The 24,604-nt window shown below is 35.6% G+C and overlaps 1 protein-coding gene across 1 annotated transcript in view; it reads left to right on the top strand.

Annotated features, from left to right (window-relative positions):
* CUNH8orf34 (chromosome unknown C8orf34 homolog) overlaps positions 1 to 24,604 on the top strand; it is a 149,362-nt gene that overhangs the window by 104,691 nt on the left and 20,067 nt on the right. The window contains exons 9-11 of the mRNA XM_039702828.1: positions 9,075 to 9,160; positions 14,021 to 14,094; positions 23,793 to 23,913. Coding sequence (XP_039558762.1) covers positions 9,075 to 9,160; positions 14,021 to 14,094; positions 23,793 to 23,913 — 281 coding nt within the window. The remainder of the gene's footprint in view (positions 1 to 9,074; positions 9,161 to 14,020; positions 14,095 to 23,792; positions 23,914 to 24,604) is intronic.

The raw sequence follows: 24,604 nt of genomic DNA, 5'->3' as shown, positions 1-24,604 counted from the left end.
TACTGTATGCAAAACAGAAAATGTGTGATTTCAAATTACTTGTTGAGTTCATGGATCTAAGTTTGACCTCCGAAATGCACAAGATAGTATAATTTTTAATCCTAAACCTCAGTTAGTTTCATGGAAAGCTCACAATTAGTTGTGTTTTGGAAGAATGGCCAAAGTCTCTCTATTTTCAAAATCTTAGTAGTGCCTTGGGAAGGCAACAATATAAGACATGAGATTTACATGAAGTGCTTAGACAGAGATCCCAGAAAGATCAGACTACTTTCCTCCCTCTTTTTTTTACATGTTTTTCCCACTTGGTAAATTCACCAAGCAATAATTTCAGTCCTATCAGAAGTTCCACAAAATACTGTGATAATAAAAATATCATCTCTTGTCAAAAATTATAGAGACCAGTGTTTTCCGATGATGTATCTCCCTCTATGTTGGATTTAACAGCTATTTTATTTCTTTAGAGTATGCACATGTGAGGTAGACTTGTTTCTTTCGACTTAAATAGCTGTCAGTCAGCATAAAAGTAATGGAAGAGTTCCATTTGTTTGAAGAAAGATAAGTGTTTACATGTTACAGAAAATAGACTTAGACTTGAAACCTGAGCACTAGGTACATTTGCCTGTGAGTTACGTCTTATGCATACACCTTATCATGATAAATCTGGTTTTGGTAACAAGGCAGTGCACCAAATTTATCTGGAGATAGCCCTGCTGTGACTTATCTGACAGGGTATTAATATGTGGTTTTGGTTATGCAGGAAGAATGCAGCATAAGATGCTGTGAATTAGTGACATGTCACTCGACTGTCTTTTATTGTTCAACAGTACCTGGATTGTTTTTTTTTTAATTTCAGGCTGGTTGCTAAAGAGCGAACTGGTTTGAGCAGGTTGGTACACTTGCAAACATTTAAAACTCCTGTGAAGGAATTCTAAGAACAGTAGATGTAAAGGATTTTTTTAGGCCTTTTGAATGTCCTGGTCTTGATTTGTAAAAATGAAGGAAGTAAGAGCATATTTGAATATTAAATGAATGCTATTTTGCTGATCCTGAAACTTATTCTACTCTCTCTCAGTTTAATGGAGGGCAACATCTGCTTCATTCTGTCCTTCATTTGCAGATCTTGTCAAGACATGTCTTTCTCTTCTCCTGTACAAAACCCATTTAACCCCCTCAATAATTAAAAAAGACAAGTGCTTTACCAAGCTTTTTCTCCCTTCTTTTCCTTTGCTGTCTTTGATGTGTGCTTTGCAAGCTAATTCTCTATGGCAATGTTTTGAGATTGTTTCTGGTTTTTGTACAACGATATGATGTATATTAGCCACAGAAGTTTCTTCTGGATGAAAAGGATACAGGGAGGAAGCCAGGAGATCATGAGCTTGAGGAAGCTTGTTGGTCATAATTTGAGGCTCTGGATAGCAGTTTAATATAGCTCTTAAAGACACAAATGCACACTCACACACAAAACTCTTTCACAAGTCCTAGAAAAAATGGTTCACAGGAGAAGAAAGAGTGTTAAGTCTGAAAAGACTGACAAAGACTGTAATTTTTCTCCTGTGAGATAATGGTTTGAGGCCAGAAGCAGATAAAAGATTGCCATAAGAATGGCCTAATTCCCCATCTTGTAAAAGGATTAGATAATTCAGTCTCTTTATGGATTCCTTACTCTGGGAAATATATTTCCACTTTTGGTTCTCCTCAGAAATAATTGCAGAGTGTACTTATTTAAAGGCACAAAGACCTGCATTCAGACATTTTGGAAAGGCAAACAGCACACAAAAAAGATTAATTTGCAGGCTGTGTCAATGTGTAGGTTTTACTCAGCAAGTGTATATTCTTGTATTACTGGCTGAAAACATTATGCTGTGCATTAAACTATTGGTGATGAGGAAACTTTTCACAAAAATCTCCAAGAGTGACTGGAAAATAGTGTGTTTAATTTGCTAAAGGAGAATGAATTTCAACCAAAATCCATTTTTAACTACTGGTTTTATGAATTTTCAAATAATTTGATGTGTTCTGGTGTTTAAGCACTGAGAAATAGTGTCCTTAAGAAGGTGAGTGCAAAAGCAAGAAACAGACTGTGGTTTGAATGGAATTGGTGAAAATGAATTTAGTTTAGATTAACTGTACCTTAGATCAGGGTGAAACTCAAATAATATAAATTCTGTATACCTCACATGAATAGAATTGCTGGTAGTAAGAAGGCCTGGTGGCCTTGCATCACTTATTTAAAGTGGATTTAAGGGAATTATAAATCTCTATTGGAAAGCATGCTGAATGTATCATTAAGCATATATTCCTACATTTTATTTGGAAATGGTACTAAATATCTGTATTTATTTGTGTGGTCTTATAGTTTAACATTGGAAATGTCTGCCTTCCTAGGTAATGTTCTGCAGGATAATTCAATAGTCCTCATGCTTCATTTCTCTTCAATGCAGATGCTTCCTGTATTTTAGTATAGAGTGAAAACAGAAACTGTGGCACTGATTTCTTAATATAGCAAAGTGACATGCTGCAGAGCTTTTCTGTTGTTGCTTCAGAGGTGGCAGCCACTCTTACTGCTCACCAAATTCACAATCCTCTGTTAGAGGATCCTCCTCCCATGGATCTAAGGCATTTTTCTTCTACAGTTCAGTGATCTAAAAATCATACAAACTTTCTTTAAAATCTAATCTTCATTAGGAAGGTAATGTGTGTAGCTAAAGCTGATGAGGAGTTTTACCAGATAAAGAGTACTTTTGCCTGTATATTTTTAAAATAATATTTAATATAATTTTACCATTATATTAACCACTATAGTCTGTGCTGGAAAATGGACATCTTTGTGTCGCTGTACCTGTGAATACAATAGGATTTTTTCTGGCAAAGTTTTAATATTTTTATATTTGTAAAAGACATTAGTAAAACAAATTGAATAAGTCAGAAATTCCTGGCTTTATATTTAGGTGCTGAAAAAGCTTTGGATTTTACAGCAGTATAAGGGAGTGTAGAACTTGTGGAGTCAGTAAGTCAAGGTACATGAGGTCAGAATTTGGATCAGTATGTTTGGGAACAAAGAATGAAGTAAACTCATTATTATAGGCAAGTCAGGACAGATGATTATGAAGCTTGAAATACTCTTACTGGTGTTGAGGTTGCTAGGGAAAGGTGCAAGAAAACATTCAGTGTAACCTAAAAGTGTGTGGGGCCTCTCAGGGCTTTTGTTGTCTGATCTCTGTTGCTATAACTTCCCTGGAGTTATGTATTTGTCCTAGGGAAGTTATAATTCAGTATTACAGTGCTATCAGAGAAGGTTAGATGTAGATATGAAGTTTTAAATTACAGAAAGGAAGCAGGTGATTTGGAGAGAAAAAAAAAAAGAAGTCCAATAACTCAAATGTATCCTTCTTCTCATCTCTGACTAAAATTCCCTTTGGCTGACAAAGGAACATCATCATGTTATGTGTATAATAAGTTTCTTTTGTTAATAAGTTCATGATATTAATTATTATTATAAAATGTACATTAGAGTTTTTGATCCAAAATAATAACTACTTCTTAGAGAAACTAACTGTAAATCATGGAAGTATGTGGTAGGATTTTTTCAAGAGAATGAGTAACCTACTTTGAATAATTTAAGGAAAATAAGAGATTCAACAAATCAAAAATCTCATTAATTAAGATCCTAATTCAAACATGACACTACCTCTGTTTTTCAGAGAACTTTGTTGTTGTGCACTTAAAAATATGCATCTGTTTTGGCTGATCATGAGAACGACTTTACTGCTCTTTTTGCTGAGTGATTTAAGGATTCTTTACCAAATGTTCCACTATTTCTCACCATGTTCAGCTAAAAGACGTCAACTGAGTCTTTAGCAATGGAGATCAGGAATTTTCCAATTAAATGTGTGTTTTCAGGAATAATGTTTCACAGAAACCAAAATTTTTTACAGTGTTTATTCAGATTCAACAAAATTTAGCTGACACAGGGCAAAGCAAAGAGAATGGCTGGAGCTGCAGTGCTTAGACATGCAATTTCCCCCCTCCTCCTTGGAGAGTGCCCTTTACTGTCCTGGAGCCCTGAAGGAATTTTTCTTCACTACTAAAAAGTCAGCAGAAGCATTTGTATTTTCTTGAAATAGCAGGTTTTCAGGATTTCTTCTCAAGTGGAGTTTCAGTTTCTGTTGTCGTTCACCTCTAGGGAACATCAGAATTTGAGAACAGTTATCCAGCTCTAGTTTGCTATGTTTAAAAATAAAAATAAGTCCTTAGCTGTGTACCAGAATTTGAAGGCCATCCACAAGCACAGTAATTATATAATTCTTGCCTGCAGTTGTTTATTTGGGATTAAAGGAGATTTTATCTAAAAATTATAACCCTTCTGCTGGTTCATTTTAGGAAGGAATAGATAGGATTTTGGTTATTTAAGTGACATATTTCTGGAAGAATAGGTGAAAAAGAGCATTAACCTAAATATAATCTAAATTTCTGTCTGTAAGTGACAATCATCCTCTGAATTTTTGGCACAGAAATTTCCTAATGTACAACCTCTATTATAAACTAGCACAAGACAATTATTAATACACTTACTTAGACAATTATTAATACACTTTGAATCAGTAGTCTATGCAAAGAAAAAATACTAGAGGGCATATATCTCAATATGAAGTATTCAAAGCCTTTCTATACTTTGGATATTTCATACTTTATGCCTTCTTAAGCCCTGATGACAGAAAGTACCTATGTTTATAATTATTTTATTAATCCCATGTAGTCCTAAGAAGTATTATGTGAACTATATTGGTATTTTTTTAATTCTAGCATTCTGCTATAACATCAAATTTAGTTTATCTAACTACTTATTTTAAGAACGTCATAGAACAACAGTGTTGACATAGAGGAGAATCATCATGTATATCTACATTTAGTGCACTGGAGGAGTTCCCAGGTATGAATTTGCCCTGCATCCAACCTTGATAGGTTGGAGAGATGGGTAGACAAGAGCCATCTGAAATTCAACAAAGACAAATTCAGGGTCCTGCACCTGGGGAAGAATAACCCTTTGCACCAGCACAGGCTAGGGGCTGGCCTGCTGGAAAGCAGCTCTGCAGAGAAGGACCTGGGGGTCCTGGTGGACAACATGTGTCAATGAGCCAGCAGTGTTTCGCCTGCTGGAAAGCAGCTCTGCAGAGAAGGACCTGGGGGTCCTGGTGAACAACATGTGTCGATGAGCCAGCAGTGTTTGCTTGTGGCCAAGAGAATCAATGGTATCCTGTGGGTGCATTAGGAAGAGAATTACCAGTGGGTTGAGGGAGGTGATTCTAACCCTACTCAGCCCTGGTGAAGCCACCTCTGGAGTGCTGTGTCCAGTTCTGGCTTCCTCAGGACAAGAGAGACATGGAGCTCATGGAGCAGGTCCAGTGAAGGGCTACAAAGGTGATGCAGGAACTGGGATCTCTCCTTCAAGGAATGGCTGAGGGAGCTGTGCAGCCATGAGATGACAGAGGGGGCCTTATCTATGTTTACAAGTATCTGAAGGGAGGGTTTCAAGAGGCTGGATCCAGGCTTTTCTTGATGATGCCAAGAAATAGAACAAGTGGTAATAGGCAGAAACTGATGCATAGAAAGTTCCACCTGGACATGAGGAAGAACTTCTTTCCTGTGGAGGTGACATGCAATGGAACAGGTTGCCCAGAGAGATTGTGGAGTTTCCCTCACTGGAAATATTCAAGAACCATCTGGACACAACACTGTGCCATGTGCTCTAGGATGACCCTGGTCAAGCAGGGAGGTTGGACCAGATGGCCCACTGTAGTCTCTTCCAATCTGACCTATTCTGTGAATCATATTTTTAAAATCATACCAGCAGGAGGACTGTATTTCACACTTCCACAAGCTTGTTTGTAGTGATAGACTCTGTGTAATGCTTCTGCACTAAACCTATAGAATTTATTAAGAATAACTTTGGTCCTGAATTCCTTAACAGTTTTTTTGGAATGCATTTTGGGGTCAAAGAATATTGAAATATAGACCTGTAGGCTGTTTGCTTTTGTAGCTCCTGAAGCTCCAACATGCAGCTGTTTAATAAAACTGGAACAATGTCCTCTAAGCAAGAAAACCCACTAGAAACAGATATGGGAAAAAATGTTGGTTATCAGGTATCAAACTGACTCAGATTAAAATAATTAAAGCTGAAATAATGCTTTGGTTAAGAGATGAAGGAGTCTATCAAGTGTTAATAAGATAGTATTTTTTAGGTAACTCTTCTAAACCTATGTGTCTTTCTAATGAATGTTTCTTTCTGCTTAAGAGTTTTCAAGTGTTTTCATTTTACTGTGAAGAGATCTTATGAATAATACTACTTTTAAAGAAGAAATTGTAATAGTCCAAGTACCAGAGTTCTTTTAGCAAAAAATAGTGTTTGCGACTTTTTGTTGCTTGAGTTTCATGAGAATCTATTTTGATATGAATCTGTATGTAAGATATACATTAATAAATTGAAAATTGGATATGAAATTAAGGTATGGATGTGTCAAACATCTTATTCACCCATCCATCAAGTACCCCAGCCACTTCTTCCTACAAAGTAAAATTGTATGAAGTAGATTTTCTGATTAGATACATTGAAAAGATTTTTTGTATGTTTTCTTCATGAGGCAATGGACCACTGAAATATATCTAAATTCTAGAATAAGATGAGAATAGTTCCAGTTATTCATGTGTGGTTTGGGTTTATCGAAGCTCAGAATGGGAACATATCATAAAATCTTGACAATTCTGATGGGATAAAAGAAGCAGCTCCACTTTTAGAGATAGTTTTTATATTACTGTAATGTAAGCAGAAAGGGTTGGAGTAAATTATCCTTTTAATTAAATATAAATGAACTACCAACATGGCTGGAGAGAAGAGTATCTCACTTCTGGTTCCTGCAATTTCATGCATATCTTTCTAAGACTGAATATGTGTTTGCAGTAAATGTGCCTATGGATGTAATGAAGGAGAATGGGTGAATTGTATTGCAGTGGAAAATTTTGTGATTTTTGAGAGCTTCCTTTTTTGCATAGTTATTTCATTTGCAATTTTTTTTCTCCCTATTTTAATATCTTTAGGATACAAAGTAATTTGCTTCTGTTTGACAAGCTAGGCATTTAAAGAATTAGCAACTAGAGCATTAGAAGCCAGGCACAGAGCTATAAAAGATTCATAGAATTAATTTTCAAGATTAGGTTTACAGCTTCTAACTTTTACATTTTGTTGTCTTGAGTTTTATGTTCTATGAATCTGCCACCTTAGATTAGAAATATTATGAATTTACACTGAGCTTTCCATCATAAATAAATAATTATAGGGGCAATAAAAGGAGTTAAAAGTAATTGGGGATACGGTTATTGGGGGAATGGTTTTGAGGAGTACAAACAAATAGATTACTTTAAGATCCATCTATATTTGATAACTGTGAGAATCATAAAATGTGAAATGTAGATAGGGCAGATAAGGGGCTTCTACTTGGTTTCAAAAGTTAATTTCAAGCTTAGTATAAAACAGCTGCAGAGAGTAAGAATACAGCATGAAAAGAACTTTTTTTTCCTTCCAAGAGATAAGTTATTTCTTTCCCCAAGGTTTTACTTCAATGCATTTTTATGATTCCTGGGCTTTGCAAAATTGAATTGCATTTTTCTTATTCTTTTCATGTCTGAATAAATCCAAGGTATGATAACCTTTATGTAAATGGCAGTTATATTGCATTTAGAGCTACAAAGCACTTCTTCAGAGCAGAATTTGTGCCCAGGGTTCATAAGAGCCTGGAGAAGGATGGTGGAACTCCTGGGATGTTCATTTGAAAAAACAGATAGAAGCATTATTTGTATAAATTGCTGTCAATGCATTGCAGTCAGCTGGTGCAGTGGGAAAGCCTGAAGACAAAGACTGCCATAATTACTGTATTTTCCTTTTAACAAGTAACAAAGGAGGAAATATTCTTGCATACATAACCCCTGTGGTGGGTTAGCTTTGGCTAAAGGCCAGTTTCCTACCCAGCCAGCAAGATGACAGGAGAAAATAGAAAGTAAAAGCTTGTGGGTTAAGATGAAGATAGGGAAATTGTTTACCAATTACTGTAATGGGCAAAGCAGACTTAACTTGGGTAAAATTGTTTTAATTTATTTCTGATTAAAATAGGCTTAGGTGATGAGAAACTAAAAGACAGTTTTAATGTCTGTCTTTTCCTCCTCCTTTTCCTGGGCCCAAATTCGCTCCTTCACTTCAGACTCCTCTCCCCACCCACTGAGCAGAGCAGGGGAGACAGGGAATGGGGGTTTGTGGTCAGGCCATTATAGGTTCTCTCTGCCCTTCCTTCCTCACCCCAGTTTTCGCCTGCTCCAGTGTGGGATCTCCATCAGCTACTGTTCATCCCAGACATACTCACCTGCCTGGGTGTTGGTCCTCCTGGGGCTGCGTGGATATTGCCCCTGGCATATCAACATGGGCTGTAGGGGAGTATCTACTCAGTGTGGAGCACCATCTCCTTTGACCTTGGTGTGTCGTCTGCTGTGCCCCACTCTTCCTGTTCCCTGCTCTTCTGCCTGTGTGGCGTTGTGGCTGGCTCTTCCTTAACTATGTTTCCTCCAAGGTGCCACCATTTTGGCTGAAGAGCTCAGCTGTGACCTGCTGTGGTTCTTTTTGGAGCCAGATGGAACCACCTGTGACTGGCTCAGGGCAGCCCCAGCCTCTCCTCACCAAGGCCACTGCACTGCCAACACATTGACATGGGCATCCAATATAGTGCTATTCAATTAAATTTTTTTGAATGTAGGGAAGGAAACTTGCAGTCTCACATGCGCACCAAACCCCCACTTTTGTAAAATAAGACTTACAAAAATGCTTAAGCTAGGATTCAGTTGGCTGTTTCTTGGAGGCTAGTTTTAGACAGTCCAGGTTATGATTGAACCATGAGTGTGGGCTTTTCAGCAAAGCTGTTATTTTAATTAGGGCAATGTTATGAGCAGGATATATAACCAGGGATAATCTTCTTCTGTGTCTTATCCATTGAATATGATTGCAAATGTTTTCATTGCATTTTTCCACAATTTAGATTGCAAGGGGATAATTTGGCAGAAAGGCCAGAAGATGTCTCCATGGTATCTCAGACATCTGAAACAGCAGTGTCAGACTCTGATGGTAAGTTATATAAACATTTGCTGCTCATAAAAAACCCCCCAAACATCAACATCTTGAATTTGAGGGTAGAGGTTATGTCTGTAAAAGATTAAACACTTCCAAGAGATTGTTCCTGGGCATTTGAACTCAATCATTTGCGCTTCAAATCTGTTCAAAGAGACACTAACATATTTTTTGTCCTGGCCAATTAACACTCCAGAATAATTCCTAGGCCTATTTTGAGAGATGCATTGGGCCAGAATTTGTTAGTAGACAGATTTCATCTTAGCACACTAACATTTAAAATAGCTTAATAGCATAGTCATGGGCTATTCATTGCTGCTTTTATGCCAAAAAATGGTCTTTGAAATATTTAATTTATTACTACACATGCATCCAGATGATTCAAATGTTTTACAGTAGAAAGAAAGAGTTTATAAAATAACTCTGAAAAATACTTTTTCCCCTCATACAAACATGTTCATATGGTGGGTTAATCTGCAGTCAGGACACTCCGACTTATTTCAATTTCTTCTCAGGTTTTTGAATTGAGTAACATTTGAAATGTTGAAAAAGGCACTTCATAAGGGATATCTTTCCAGAGAATACCCAGCTTTCCTATGAAAGATAAAGCTGATGAAGGTTAACTTTATCTTAGCTGCCACTGTAATGCAGAGAGAAACAAATACAGGTTTTGACAGAGAATCTGCAAAGATAAATCTTTCAATCTTTCAGTCCATTCCCTTACTGTTGGGTCAAACCAGCAGAGTCTACAAATTGTATGTTTTGATTTGCAGTGTAGTCTTCCGCAGCCATGGACAAGTTAGCCATGGTGATCAATTAACACAAAAAACCCCCCAGAATGTTTGTTTTTTTTTTAAATTATCCTACTCTCTGTCTGCTGCCTAATGCTATTGTATATGCTATTAGATATCACAGCAACCTGAGCTTTCACTCATATCTCTTGCCTCATTTGTAAACCAATCATTAGTAACTAATATGTCTTTAAAGATGAATTTTTCAAACTGATTTTGTGAGAATGTGTGGTTTTATGTCAAGACACTGACTTTTCCTTTTATCTGCCATTGATCACCTGATTGAACAAGGTAATGGGACATTCAGAATCTCAAAACATGATGTCCTTACAATCTTCAGGATGATTGTTGGCAAGAGATGCTCAGACTGATTACTTCAGTCAAGCCCTGTGAAAGAGAGGCAAAATTCTATTCTTGTGAGAGTGATTCCCAGAAAGGGAGGTGGTGGTGGTGGCTTGCTTGGGATAAGTAAGGCAATATGCATGCATGAGATTATTGCAACAAAAGCAAATAGTTGGTTGAGACAGACATGTGGGAAAAAGCTCTACAGTTCACAAAATAATTTTTTAACAGATCTCATCCTTCCATATTCCTTCCTGTGTACCTTTGCTCCTGAAGTGAAAGTATGCCCACTTTGCCATGCCATGTTCTAGAATTGCAGGCTTCAATTAGGTTTTGCTAAGTGGCAGCGACACCAGGATTAAAGAAGGTGAGACCATCAGAAAGTACTGGATGCTGTGTAATATTGGAGCTGGATCTTTCATTGTCACAAAGTATGGAGCACAAAAGTGCTACAGCTGTTCCACCTTCAGCCACTTCATGTGCTTCTGAATACTCTGCAGTCAATATGGGTACAGCGAGGATGGAAGACACTTTCTTCAAAAACACCACATTCCATAAAATACAGGGAGGAAAATTTAGATAGGAAGGTGGGGCACTGATATCCATGATGTTATAAACATCTATCTCGTGTCTATGAATATAATGGACCTGTTAGTCATGTAGCTAGAAAATAACAAGGCCTCTTGGGTGAAAAGACTGAGATCAGTAGTAAGGTAATGCCAAATTTCTGTCAAGAGGTGCCCTCAGAAATGTTCAGTGTTTCGTAACATATGGGTGAGTCTTTTTTTCCTAAAATGTTGGCTAGTGCTACGCTTCAATTTGAAAAAAAACCACAGCTGGATTTCACAAGTAGGTACAGACTATAAACAGACACAGAACTCAGGCAACTGCCCATTCTATCAATCTTTCCTGTAAATGCAGCACAATATTTTCTCTCTTTGCATGTGATACTTATTTCCAATAAATATTATGTATAAGAGGATGATAAAAAACCCTCATAAAGATATTAAGTAACCCTAAGTAGCCAAGGCATTGTTGTACTGAATTTTTAGTTATGTCCTCTTATAGATGTATTACATCATGAAATAGTGACTAGCAGGCTTCACTTACCAGGTTTATTTGAATTTATGTTCTGCTATTTATCAGTACCAGTGCCCTTAATGAGGGAAAAGGGCGTTGGGAAGTGCTGATGCAAGCCATCCATTCAAGAACAAGCAAGGTGCTGGTGCACAACAAAGTTGGGAGTAGCTTTCTTTAGATAATTATCTGTTTCTGTTGTTAGACCTGGAACATCTCTCCTGTGAATTTCAGATTAACTAAACTCAGAAGTGATTGGCAGAACATCTGATCTAACAGCCCTTATAAATAAGCCTCATTTAAAGGAATTCCACCTACTAAAGTCAATGCAAGAGCTTATGTGAGAAGGTCCTGTGCAGCATCAGACACTATACTGACTCCACTGACAATCTGGATCTGGTTCTAATTAACCACTACACTGATTTCCCTCTAGTATAATCCTGCTGAATTGGACAGACTTGTGTTTGAGCTAAGTAGTAAAAATGAGAGGTAGGAATCAGGTGTCAAGATAGAAAAACACAAATTCTAAAGCTGCAGTTTCTTTTCACTGTCCTAAACTATACCTCTCAAAAATTTTCCCTTTTCCATTAGACCACTTCACAGGAAAGAACTAAGGGAAGAATTTAATAGTTTCTTGATTTTGATCAGAAGCAGCAGCATAGATGATGCACAGCAAACTTTCCCTGTAGACGCCAAGCTTGTCTGGGTTTTCTCTTTGGTCAGTTCTCCACTGAGCCTTGCTCTTGTTCTGTAGAGGTTGATGGGAAGAATTGCTGAGATACAAAAGATATTCAAGATATTCAAAAGATACACACTACAACAGAACTGATCCAGAAAAATCTACATCCAACAGCCCCCAGTCTGTTTATCAGGTTGGTAGATTGTAGAAGCAATCTACTTCAGTATTTTTGGGAGGTTTTAGATATGTAGAAATAGTATCACTTAGGAATAATTGTTCACTTATTCCCAATTTCCTATACCATACAACCTTGTTTCACTTGTTTCATTTTCTTCTGCTGAAATCTACCTTACCCTTAGAGTGAAGCCATGATATAAGGCAGGAAAATAAGACGTTATTGCAAGTACAGCTTTTGCAGTCTATGCATTCTTGTAGAAGTAAATTTAAAATGCAGTCATATATTAGGGAGTAATCTCCTAATACAGGATAAATGAAAAGTATAAGACTTCTAAACCACTCCTCAAATATCTGTGAAAAGCTGTTTATTATGTGAGTTTCTTTGCATGTATTGTGCAACTCCACATATTTCTGGGGTGTGAGCAAAGACTTGTTTTTTTTGTGACTCCACCTAGAATAATATTGGACAAAGGATAATAGGTTCTGTGGTACTCTGCCACTGTGTAAATATGGTATTTCCTATTTTATTATGCTATTACATCTACAGCTCTACAGATTATATTGTGGTATATAATACTTCTCTTGCTAAACAAATTTTGCTAGAGCAAAATTCACATCAGTGATTTATTCCCTATCAAACAGGAGTCACTGGTTGTTTTGGGGTGTTTGGGTTCTGGTTTATTTTTGTTTGGGTTTTTTTCCTCCCCTTTTAAGTGTCATTATAGTAGAAAGTTCAAGACATTAGGATGTAGAGGAAAAGTTTGGAATTGGGGATGTTCAATAAAAACATGAACATATGGAACACATATAGTGTTGTTATGGGTGGAATTGCATGACCAGGGTAAAAAATTAAAGATACAAATATGTGGGAATTAAGATTGAGGACTAGATTAGGCAATGGCAAAAGTGTGGCAACATCTCTCAATTCCCACACAATTCCCTGACCACAGCTTTGCATTATCATCACCTCTTTGCCCTCCACATCAATTTGTGTTTGCAATGAATTGATAACCACAGCTGCCACGCTTCACAGTAAGTTCTGCTTTCATAATAAATGTAGCCTGAGATGTTTGACAAATTGGATTCTGGAAACATAAGGACTTCCCTGCTAAGTGTCTGAATAACAGCAGAACACAGGGAAGATCAGGACATCTTCTTTTGTGTTAGGCTGCTGATGCAGCATCTAAGTGCCTTAGCAGAGTGCTAGGCAAAGAGTGAAACTGCATAGAATGTTACTTGGAAGTTTCTTTTTCTGATAGGGTTGCATAAAATCTGTTTTAAGTCATTATACATGCATCAAAGAGACATTTTAGACTCCTCACAAAATTAGGTCATTTTACAAGTAGCAATATGGGCAAAAAAATGCTTTCAAGGCTTTTAAATGTTGTCTAAATTGACCAAATCCTTTTACTTCAGGAATCTTAACTGAATTAATTTGATATAGTTTTATTAATTTTATTAAAGCTGGAGATCCAATACTCCCTTGTGTAAAGGGTAAACAGTATTTAGTTTAAATTGTAAAGTTAATAAAGAACCTAGAAGATACCTTGGCCACTGAAGGAGGGTTGCTTATCACTCTAGTCGTGTTAGACACTGTTCCATGTTGCATTAAAGTTATAGATTAAAATCAGACATAAATTATAGTCCATTGAACTGTAACTGAAAAGTAGTACATTTACAGTAGCCACATTTACCATCCCAGGAGTAAATTTTTAGGCATTACATTTTCAAAGTGACTAACACTTACTTGATTAGAGTGATTTACATTTCTCTTGTACCTCTTTGGAACAGCTCAAGTACCTGGGGTTGAAACACTCACAGAAGATATTAATGAGTTTCAGAGTGCTACTCAAGTGGCAGCATCTGTAAGTACCTTCCCTTATGGGTAATCCTGTAATGTTTAAAATTAGTTTCCTAAAAAATAGATTGTGCATAGAGATAAAAGTTGTCTTTGCCAGCACTGTTGTCCTGAGAACAGGGACAGAGAAAGAGAAGAAAACAAAATTTACATAACCCTTCTGAATTTTCAGTTCTCTGCTTTAGTTTTTCCATTCTAGGAAAGGGGGTATTTCGAAATACATTATTATAATCTACAAAACCACATGTTGTTGGGCTTGCCCATTGAAAGTGCAGTAATTTTATACATATTCTGTATGTTTTAAATGCTAGACAAATATTAATTTTACCAGATAGTATTCAATTTTACAAATTGAAGAGAACAACATAATTCAAACTCTAAATTTCATTCTTAAATGAAATATGAAATTCTTAAATATGAAATTGTGATATCTCAACTTTAATTTAGATTTTTGTTACTATTTGCTTGAAGACTAATAAGAGCAGTTTACTAAAAATGTATGGCTAGTTTATATATATTTTTAAAAAAATGCAATGTTATGCTTGGTAATATTTTCATCACTTTTTTATTTTTAAACTTAAGAAGATCTCTGCAGATGTGCAGCTTGTGGAAAACATAACCGGCAGTAAAATAGTTTTTAAAGAATTATATACTCATAATTTTGGTGCTACTAATATTGCACCAGGTGTTTGAATATAGGTTAAAGAAATGATTGCTTTTTTTTTCCCCTAAGGCAAATAAATTGAGTTGTTAATTTTTGCAAAATTTTAGAGAAGTGTAAAAGGACACATCAATTCCTGCTCAGTCTCTTCAGCAATACTGCTTTATAGCACACTTTAGTGTTGATATAGGAAGTGAAAGAAGGGCTCAGTATTTGTTAGCTGAGGAAAAAAAAGCAGTATAAAGAAAGAAGAAAAATGACAATGCAGATTGGTCTTGCAGTCTTTAGGCAGCTGATTAAGCAGTGTGAATAAAGCTAGATAGTACTGAAGTATTTACAACCAGATTATTTATCAAAGCAGTTGAGGGATATGGAGTTCCAGATCAATCCCTAAAGCTCTTTGAGAAATTGGAGTGTAAGAACCTCACAGAGCATTTGCTGATATTGGGCAAAAAGAGTAAAGAACAGAACTTCAGCGGGCATTGCTTGGAGCTTCTTTTTCAAACCTCCTTTTTGCTTCCCACCAGCAAACAGAGGGGTAGAATAAATGTTGCAGTGGTTTCAGAACTCACATTTCCTTATTGATTTGGACTTGTAGCTACAAAGCTTGATTTCACAATTCTGCAGACATGACACATGGGGAGAGAGAAACAAATGAATTGAATTACATAGAAAAAAATACAAGGAAAACAAAAGTTAATTATGCTTATTAGCAAAATCTTGTTACAGAAAGGTACAGCCTTCAGCTGAACAGTTTTACACGTATGCTGTGTGCAGGCTGAGGAGCAAACCAACAATATGTACCTGTGTTCATTTCATGCTCTGGTAGTTGCAGGCTTATTTGAGGTTGCCGGGAGGATGGAACTGCCAGAGGCAGTAAGATTCCCTGGGCTGAATCGCTGAAATCTGGCTGATTTTGTAATTACCAGTGCTGCAAAGACAAGCCAAGAGCAGTTGCAGCTCTTGCTCTGCCTGTCCATCCTCTCCTCAGGGCAAAGGCAGATCATTTCACATGCCCAAGCTCTTGAAAAACTACTTTGCCCAAGTTTCTAAGGAGCCAGTTACTGTTAGTTCACACGTTTTGGGGTTTTGTTTTTTTTTTATTTTTGGTGTATTGTGTCTTAGTGTTCTTGCTTAAATGGTCTGTAGCTAGCTGATTGTGTACTTTTGTCTCTTTATAATAGCTTGATATTCAAAATTAAAATCAACTATCCAACACTTCATCTGTAACTGTATCTCCTCAAAAAGAAACAAATGATCCAACTGTTCTCATTGCCTTTCAGGGCTCTGAAGGAGAGATCTGTTCCATGCTCCCCTAATAATTTTCAGTGAGACTTATTCTTTGGCAATCTTGACATACAAAATACAGAGATAAAAGTGAGATGCCTCATAGGAAAGCTGTGTAGATAAATGCAATCTTGAAATGGATTTCCACAATATTTCAAAGTAGTAACACATATGCCTATAAACAGAATTGATACCAAAATATATTCTCATGACTTGAATGATTTTTAGATATTTTATGAGATGCGGGAAAAGTAGAATAAGATGTTGATCGAACATTTTTCATAAATTTGATAAATTGATTTATACAAATGTGCATATTACATGTAAAAAAAATCCTGACATAGTTCAAGGTGTGCAATGTTTAATATTGGTACTGCATTCCAATAGGGTAATTTCTGTTTGTGGCTAATTTAATAGATGATTATATAATTTTTTCTCTGCTAAGGTACATTTGACAGGTTTTCCTCAAAGGTGCCTTGGCCTTCAAAGGATAAGTGTTTTGAGAAAAATTGTAGGACAAAGTAGCAAGAATTATGCATAAGGATTTTCAAAAAAATCTTTGGATTCTTTTTTTCATCTTTAACGTGGATATTAAAACAATCTGGATACTAGTACTCAAAAGAAATAGGCAACATCTATGTCTATTACATTATTCATGTAATTTACACTATGCTTATATTATGGTTTTCTTGCAGCTTGGTATATGTTTACTGTTCTATTTCTGAAAAAAATGGTTTTTGTAGGTAGACATTTTTCTTTATACTTTTTAAAATAGAATATTTTGCTATCCTGTATTTTTCATAAAAAGAGTTAATGTTTGAAAAGTTGAAAACTTAGATTTTCAGTGCTGTACAACCCCAAACAAGGCATTCTGGGTGAATAAATGAGTAAAGCTGGCAGAAAGATGGTTGAAGTATTTACAGGAATCAACACTTTCCCCAAGGGTTTTGTAAGGATTCAAAGTGGAAACAGGCATTCAAAACATCCTTGGAGATCCTAGTTTACTCCCTGGCCAATATTTTGTGTCAGACAAAATGCAAAGTGCCAGGCAAAATGCAAAATCTTTTTCTTGAGATTTTTTTCACTGTGGTGAACACAAAGTTTGCTAGCCAAATGTGTAGAACATTTCCAGAAACATTAAGGAAAATAAGACTCTAAAAATACAGAAGTGAAACTAGGAAAAATTTAAATGGCCTGGAATTCTAGCAGAAATGGAAAAGCAGGGTTGCAGAGGAAGCTGCTAACTTTACAGTGATCAACAAATAGAAACAGGGTACAAGCACTGAGCAGATCACATGGAATAGCCTTTGCCTTCTCTCTGACTTGTTTCTTTTACCACCTGGCTCTAACAGGATTTATGCTTAGTTTTTGGTGGTTTTTATGTGAATCTTGCCTTGCACATGCACGTAAAAAGGTATATATTTCTTTTTAAATTATCCATGTAAGGCAAACCAATTCAAATGCAGCAGAAACTGGAAGAAAAAAGTTGTCCAACTGCAAAAAGCGTTTCTGCTTGAATGTGCCTTTGGTTTTTGCTCTTTATTACTATGAGAAAAATACTGTAATAAAGTGTTTTATAGAAGTTTTTTGTTTTAAATAATTTTTTTCCTGTATTCCCTACTGCTTTGAAACATTCATTTGCTTTCATAGAAGAAATACCGACATGGATTTTCTGTGATAAATGCATAAATTCTTTAATTCTGTGTGTAAAATGACGTTAAGCTTCATGCACAAGGAAAAACTAAACCTTTATTTTTGCTGTCAATATATGTTGAATGCAATAATATTACAATGTTACATTATTTCAGTTCTATTTGTTGGAAGTTTTCATAGCTTTTCCCATTTTTTCCCCTAGAACAGTAACATGAAGTAACTTAATTACTTGTTTGAGTATAATCAACAGAAATCATCCAAACTTCTGCATTTAACTAAATCTATAAATTATTTACTGGGTTGGGGTCACTGTTTGGCATTTAGCAGTTTATTCATTTAAGTAGCTATTTTAAGATAGCACTGCCACATCAGGAACAACAGCAGTGCACCTTTGCAGTAGTAGGAATTGTAAGTGTCATAGTTATATCATATTTATGTTCAAATTATAGATTTATGAACATATTTATGTTCAAATTGGTGTGTTCTGATACAAAAGTTTTCAAATCCAAGCTGATTTTTGTAATTATGTAGAAATTCAGGCACTTAGATTTGAAATTTCAGATTTTAACTTCAAAATTTAAATCTTCTATAAAAATAATAACAGTTAATATTGACTTACTTCAGCTCTTCCACAGGTAGTAAAAAAATCCCTACACAAATGTGAATGTTTAACCACTGTTAGGTAAGGTAACAATATAAGATGGTTAGAAAAGCATAATATCAAGGTTCTTGGGAAATAAGTGATAATTCCTGCAAGTAGGAAAGTTAAGAAAGTAGTTTGAATTGCATACCCTGGACCTATTTGGATGAGACCTCCCTTATGTCAAACAAAATCCATAAACCACATTTTTTTATATACAGAAAAAAAAAAAGAAAAAAATTATTGGGTGAAAATATTCTTATTAGAAAATATTTAATCCTCTTATTCTAAATTGAAAGAATATTCTGAACTCTAGAAAAATATATGTAAGAAAAGGAAATCAATTAATGCCTTGTTTTTACCTGTCTGAAATTTTGTGTTCTTGGACATGACAAATTCAGAAGTGCTAATTCAGGTAACGGTAAATAGAACTGAAGTTTAGAAAAAATTGTTCTGGTTGCATTTCAAAAACTGAAACAAATGTGATTCCCAGGTGACCAGATATTTCCTCCTTCCCACTTTCCTGTAAACAGAAAAACTGTGTGTAAGTTAACTGAAAGTACCATTTTTTTAGTGTAAGGTTTAGCGTAAAATGTGCTGCTGGCTGACTGCCACAGGAAGCCAAAAGCTTGTAATTTCAATTACACGGCATTTCAAGTAGAACAGGCCCTAATGTGGAAGAGAGGATTAGAGGTGGCAGCTGATATTGTAACAGAGCTCCAAGAAGCCTTGTATTTTTACAGTATCAGATAGTTTGCTCACCTTATGTCCTTGAACAGATTATGGAAGCTGAAAGATTAAATATTGGGTGACCTCTTTATAGAAAGAGCATGTTGAATGAAGAATCCTTAAAGAAAATATTGCACAAAAAATATTTTTTAATACTTCCTAGACTACAGATTAAATGTTTTGGTGAGGTAATAATGTAAAATTTATTTCACATAGACTGTCAAGGATTATTTAATTCTTCTGCAGAACATCTGTACTTGCCACCTGCTTGGCCAGAGTGGGAGGGACACTTGTAAACAAATTGTCCAATAAAGAGGTTTTAGGTTGTGGGGTTTTTTTTGTTTGGTTTGGGTTTTGTTCTTTTGTTTTGTTAATTTTTGTTTTGTTTTGTTTTTGGGATTTTGTTGTTTTGGCTTTTGTTTTTGTTTTGTTTTTTTTTTTTTAATTTGGAGGGATCTCTGTGAAATGCCTATTTAAGATAATTAAGTTATTCAGCAAAGTAAAAATGTGTTATCATAGAAGGTGTATTCCTTAAACTTCTATCTCCTGAAGCTATCAATAAAATTTCCACTTGATTAGCAAAACTATGTAGAATGTAAAGTACAATAAACCCACTTTTCATATACTTACAGTTTGCTAACTAATTTGGTTTCACCTTTTGCTCATTTCATAGTTATCATTCAGTTTTGATGGTCTTCCACATCCACCTGGGCGTGCACGGGAATACCTTGGTTTTACTCTGAAACAGACCCAAACGGCATAGAAATATGTGCTGAATACTTTATAAAAACTTTTTTGGCCAGTAAGGAAGAGTAATTTATTTTCTAACAAGTACTTGATTTCTAGACTATGTGAGCTGGAGCCCTAACTCTTGGTCTAGCTATTCTGAAATGCTGTGCCTCTGCAGAACTCACTGGGTGTCACTGGGTATTACATAGCCCAGGTCAACTCAGCTCAAAAGTGAGATCAAAATATTCACATCTGCACTGGCTTTTTTTTGAGGGACAAAAGCTGTACTGATTCATGCTGTGTTGCATTGTGCTGCAGATAGAAGCACAGAGAGTCAGCTTGAAAAAACTTTCTTACTCTTATGCATGACCTCCTTAATATTTTTTTTCTGTTCCACTGTGGTATTCCTGGTAAGTTATGGTGTTTTCCAGAAGTTTGGGGAATCAGTGATGAGAGGATTATTTCTGGCCTTATCGTGTGTAATATTTTATATGTTAGCAGTAATTTGGCCAAGGGGGTATGAGGAAGAAAAAAGCAATAATGAATGTATTGTATGTGAAGAAATTATGATGATATATAAAGAAAGTCACTTAAGAAATTGACACAAACTTGACCTTCAAAGTTGACAAATGTATCCCAAAGTACTTTGAACATATTTCTGGTGCTGAGCTCACTGCCTCACCTTCAAAGTTTGAAGGTGATGAAGAGGATGCAGAGTTGTTTCTGCAATTTAGAAAGACAAGAATGTCTTTCAGTAACATCCTCATACTTAGATCTCATAAATCTTGTTAATAGAAATAGGCCATTTATAAATTTTGGGCTAATATTTATAAACTGTAATGAGTGAGCAGAGGAAATGGTAGTTTGGAAGATGCTGAAATAATTGGAAGGATTCTATGCACATACTTCATACATACATGCTGTATTTTTCAACGACATTCAGTCTTCTGTGATTATCATTAAAGTCCAAGTTAACTGATATTAGTGCTTCATTTCTGCAGTTCCTGGCCAGCAGACAAAGGATAAGTTTTGGTGAACTGCAGTAAGAATGTTTAAATAAATGGTTTGCAAGCCTGAATCTCTTTCTTAAGTGACATATTTGAATGCTGTATGTATCCACTGGAGAGAAGGCACATCAGGGAATTCTGCTAGAGCTGTACAAATTCATTTTTCCTTGCATTTGACTTGACCTGCTTCCAAAGCCTTCTTGATAACATCCCCTACTTTCAGCTTGTGTTTATCTTCTAGGAATAAGACTGTTGCATAAATTGTTTGCTGGAGACGCTGAGGACCTCTGTCTGTGTTTATGTGTTATGCACCTAGATGAACTCATAGTCTCAAAATGTTAATAATATTGTTTAATTCTAAGTGTTATTTAGAAATACATTAAAAAATTACCAGGGCCTGCCTCCAAAAATGTTGATTATAGCAGTGGAATATTTAGCTTCAGAGAAAGAAGAAAAATGGTTACAGTACAGTTTTAATGAATTCTTATACCCTTTTTTTTTCCAGATAATTTTGATTCTCTATTAAGTAAGCATTTAAGTGGAAGCTACTATTATTATAAGCACATAATTTGTTTTTATGAAATGAAATTGCTAATAATAAATATCTCATCTTCCGTAGAAACTATAGCAATACTTTTCTGATTTTTTGTGAAGCTATTGCCTGAAAAAATGTCAAAAGCTTATGATATTACATAAAATAGAAGATGTACAGGAAGAGTTACAAACTTTGGGGGAAAATTCATCCAAAGTTGTCCCGGTTTCACACGATGTTGGAACAGTGATCTGAAAAGGAGTTTGAATATGTAACAGTAGAGAGCTTCCTGTGCTCAGTCACCTGGTTTTGTATGAGTCCTACATGACTACTGTGTATAAAGAGAAGTAGTACAGTAAAGGCAAAATGTACCAAAAACCAGCAGAGGTTTGTAGAAGAGAAAGATAACTCCATTTCCAGAAGCATTTTCAGGACATGGAAAGTGAAATCTTCTCATCAGGCTAACCTTTGGAAGTATGTTTTAAGGAGGTCAAGGAGTTACTGAAAGCTGATAATAATTTGCTATAATAAGCTTGAACAGTCCATTTCAAATAATTATTTAATAATGTAATTTAATAGAGATTAATATTCTGTAGTGAGCTCAACAATCCCAGTTGCTATTTGGATGGAGAATTCACAGTGAGGACCCAAGTCAAAAATGCTCAAAACCTCTTGGGGGAACAAGTGAATCAGGTCTAGTGATATGTCTGAAATAAAAATGTTTGAAGGTGCCTTCGCTTCTGAGCAATTTACTGTTTTATTCAGCTAGTCCTCTGTATTTGCATGGGATTAAATACAGGTAACTTTAACCAGGGAAGAATTAGCATTAAAAAAATATTTTTCAAATTAAAAAATGTTGTTACTGTTCTGAAAATTTAATGAATTAATAAGAGCAGAGTTATCTGCAGCTTCAAACTATTTTGTATGCTGGTAAATGTGACTGGGCTTTTTAACATATGCACAAATAGCATTACAGTATAGCTGTTGCTTTAAAAATATAAATCTGTGTTATCTTATTTTAAAGATGCAGAGTTCACAATGATCACTTGCACTCAAAGCAGTGTTTATTTGGAATGGATTAAGAATGATGCAAAATATATCCCATAATAACATTTTACTTCTGTGGCATTATTCCTACTTTTCTAAAAAGGAAGGCAGCTACACTGTTTAAAACTTTTTCTTTGGGGGGGGGTTTTTTGTTTGGTTTTGGTTTTTTGTTTTGTGGTTTTTTGGGGGGTTTTTTGTTTTTTTGTTTGTTTGGTTTTTTTTTTGTGAATAGAGATGCTATCAAACCTATATTTTCATGTTCACTTTGAACTGTGCTGCACCTTTCCCTGTGGATGAGTCTGGCCAGGGAAGTGCCGTCGCTCAGGGCAGTGATCCGCAGCAGCCCTGTGTCAGCTGTGATGCAGCTCCAGCCTGGTGGACTGTGCAGTCCCGTGTGCCCTCTGTGGATGGGGCCACCAGTTTGGGTCTCCCTCCTCTGATCAATCATTCTTCTCCCTGAAATTACTTCAGCTTAATGTCTTTGAAATAGTGGCCTCTCTAAATTTGCTTGGGATTTAATGAAAGATTTAAAAATTAGTAAGAGGTGAATGACAATGTGACTATTGCATAAGCCTTGTTTCTTTAGGAAACCAACAAAACGTCCTAGACTGCAGATTAAATGTTTTTGTGAGGTTAGAATGTAAAATTTGTTTCAGATAGACTGTCAAGAATAATTTAATTGATGTTTTTGTTTGTTGTTTTTATTCAGGTTTTTTTTCATGAGCAAGTCGTGCACAATAGATCATGTGTTTTACTGTGCATTTCACATACACATCAATCAAGTTTACCTCATAGTATGTTTTACAAGAATTTCCTAAAACTGTATTTAGTGGATTCCATAAAAAGCAAATAATTTTGAACACCACAATGTTCAATAAAGAAAAGACTGGGGCAATGGTCTGTTTGCTGACAACCTTTTCAAACTGCTGTGGTGATTGGTGATTCAAGCCCTGATTTAGCTGTCGTTTCTGAAAGGAATATTTCTTGCAGTGATAAAATAGTACTGGAAATTTTGATTAGGAAATTCTATGATATTCCCAGAAGTGCAGCTTTGCTGAGGTGCTGAGCCAAATGTTATGGTAATTTTAAAAAAGTGCAACCCTTACTAAATAATTGGAACTGCACAGAATGTAAACCATTGAGGAATTTTTCCTGTTATGATGTCTCAGCATAGAGCAAGAGCTTATGTGGAGGTGTATAACTGAGTTATTTTAGAACTGCTTCTTTTAACTAATTCCTACTATTTATTTTATGTATGTTAAGAAATGAGATTTTGTAGTATTTTGCATAAAATTGTATATATTCTACATAATAAGCACCAGATTCCTGATCATAGATGGGGACACCACTCTTTTTATTGTTTCATATATAAATATGAAACTGGATTAAAAGCACTCTATTTTCTTTTTATCTGTGTAAGTCTCAGACAGTTTGGACCTTGGATGCCATGACTGTTAGACCTGGAGGTTCCCCAAGACAGAAACTCCTAAAGGACTCCTTAGCAGCAAAAGAACTTCAGACCATGGAAAAACACCTAGCTGGTATGTATGGGATCAAGGAACCTTGAAATGCCTAGGAGTACTCACCCAGCTTGCTCTGCCAATATTTCAGATGAAGGAAAAAATTATCTAACTCACATGCTGATGAAAACAGATGAAAAGTTTGGTTTTTTTTATTGAAGAAAACATAATTAGTGTTCTGTTTATAGATGCAATGAACTTCACTGTAATCACAGTAAGTGCACTACTTAAACAGTAATTAAACCATGATAAATATATTATGCTCTGAAAGCAAAATAATGCACCTTCTTTTTGTTTTCATGTTTCACACAGACTTATGCAATAAGGAAGTACTGATGTTTTACTTACTGTTAAATAGTCTTTAAAGGCAGGCTGCAGTGGATCTTTAACTGGAGAACAGATTGCTTTGCAGGAAAATCTTGCCTTGTTCATGAGAATTCTGGCTGAGTGAAATCTGTTAATTTGTGTGTCTTTGAACATCTGCAATATCTTTGGGGTAACTATTTCTGAAAAGTCAAAAAAAAAAACCTTAGTTTTTTGGTAAAGAGATGTTTTAGAGCTTTATAAAAATTAATGAGGAATATTGTAAAATTTAGCTTGCAATTTGTTCTTCTTTGTAACCAATGTTTTCTATCTTCAGCTCTCATTAAAAGCTTTGACACAGACCTATATTGTAGTGGGCCTATGTTATGCATGTCATTTGTCATATGCT

This window comes from Passer montanus, unplaced genomic scaffold, assembly GCF_014805655.1.
Source record: "Passer montanus isolate IOZ18808 unplaced genomic scaffold, ASM1480565v1 scaffold16, whole genome shotgun sequence".
Taxonomy (NCBI): domain Eukaryota; kingdom Metazoa; phylum Chordata; class Aves; order Passeriformes; family Passeridae; genus Passer; species Passer montanus.
Note: the sequence above shows the minus strand (reverse complement) of the source record. Positions and strands in the feature narration are given on the sequence as shown.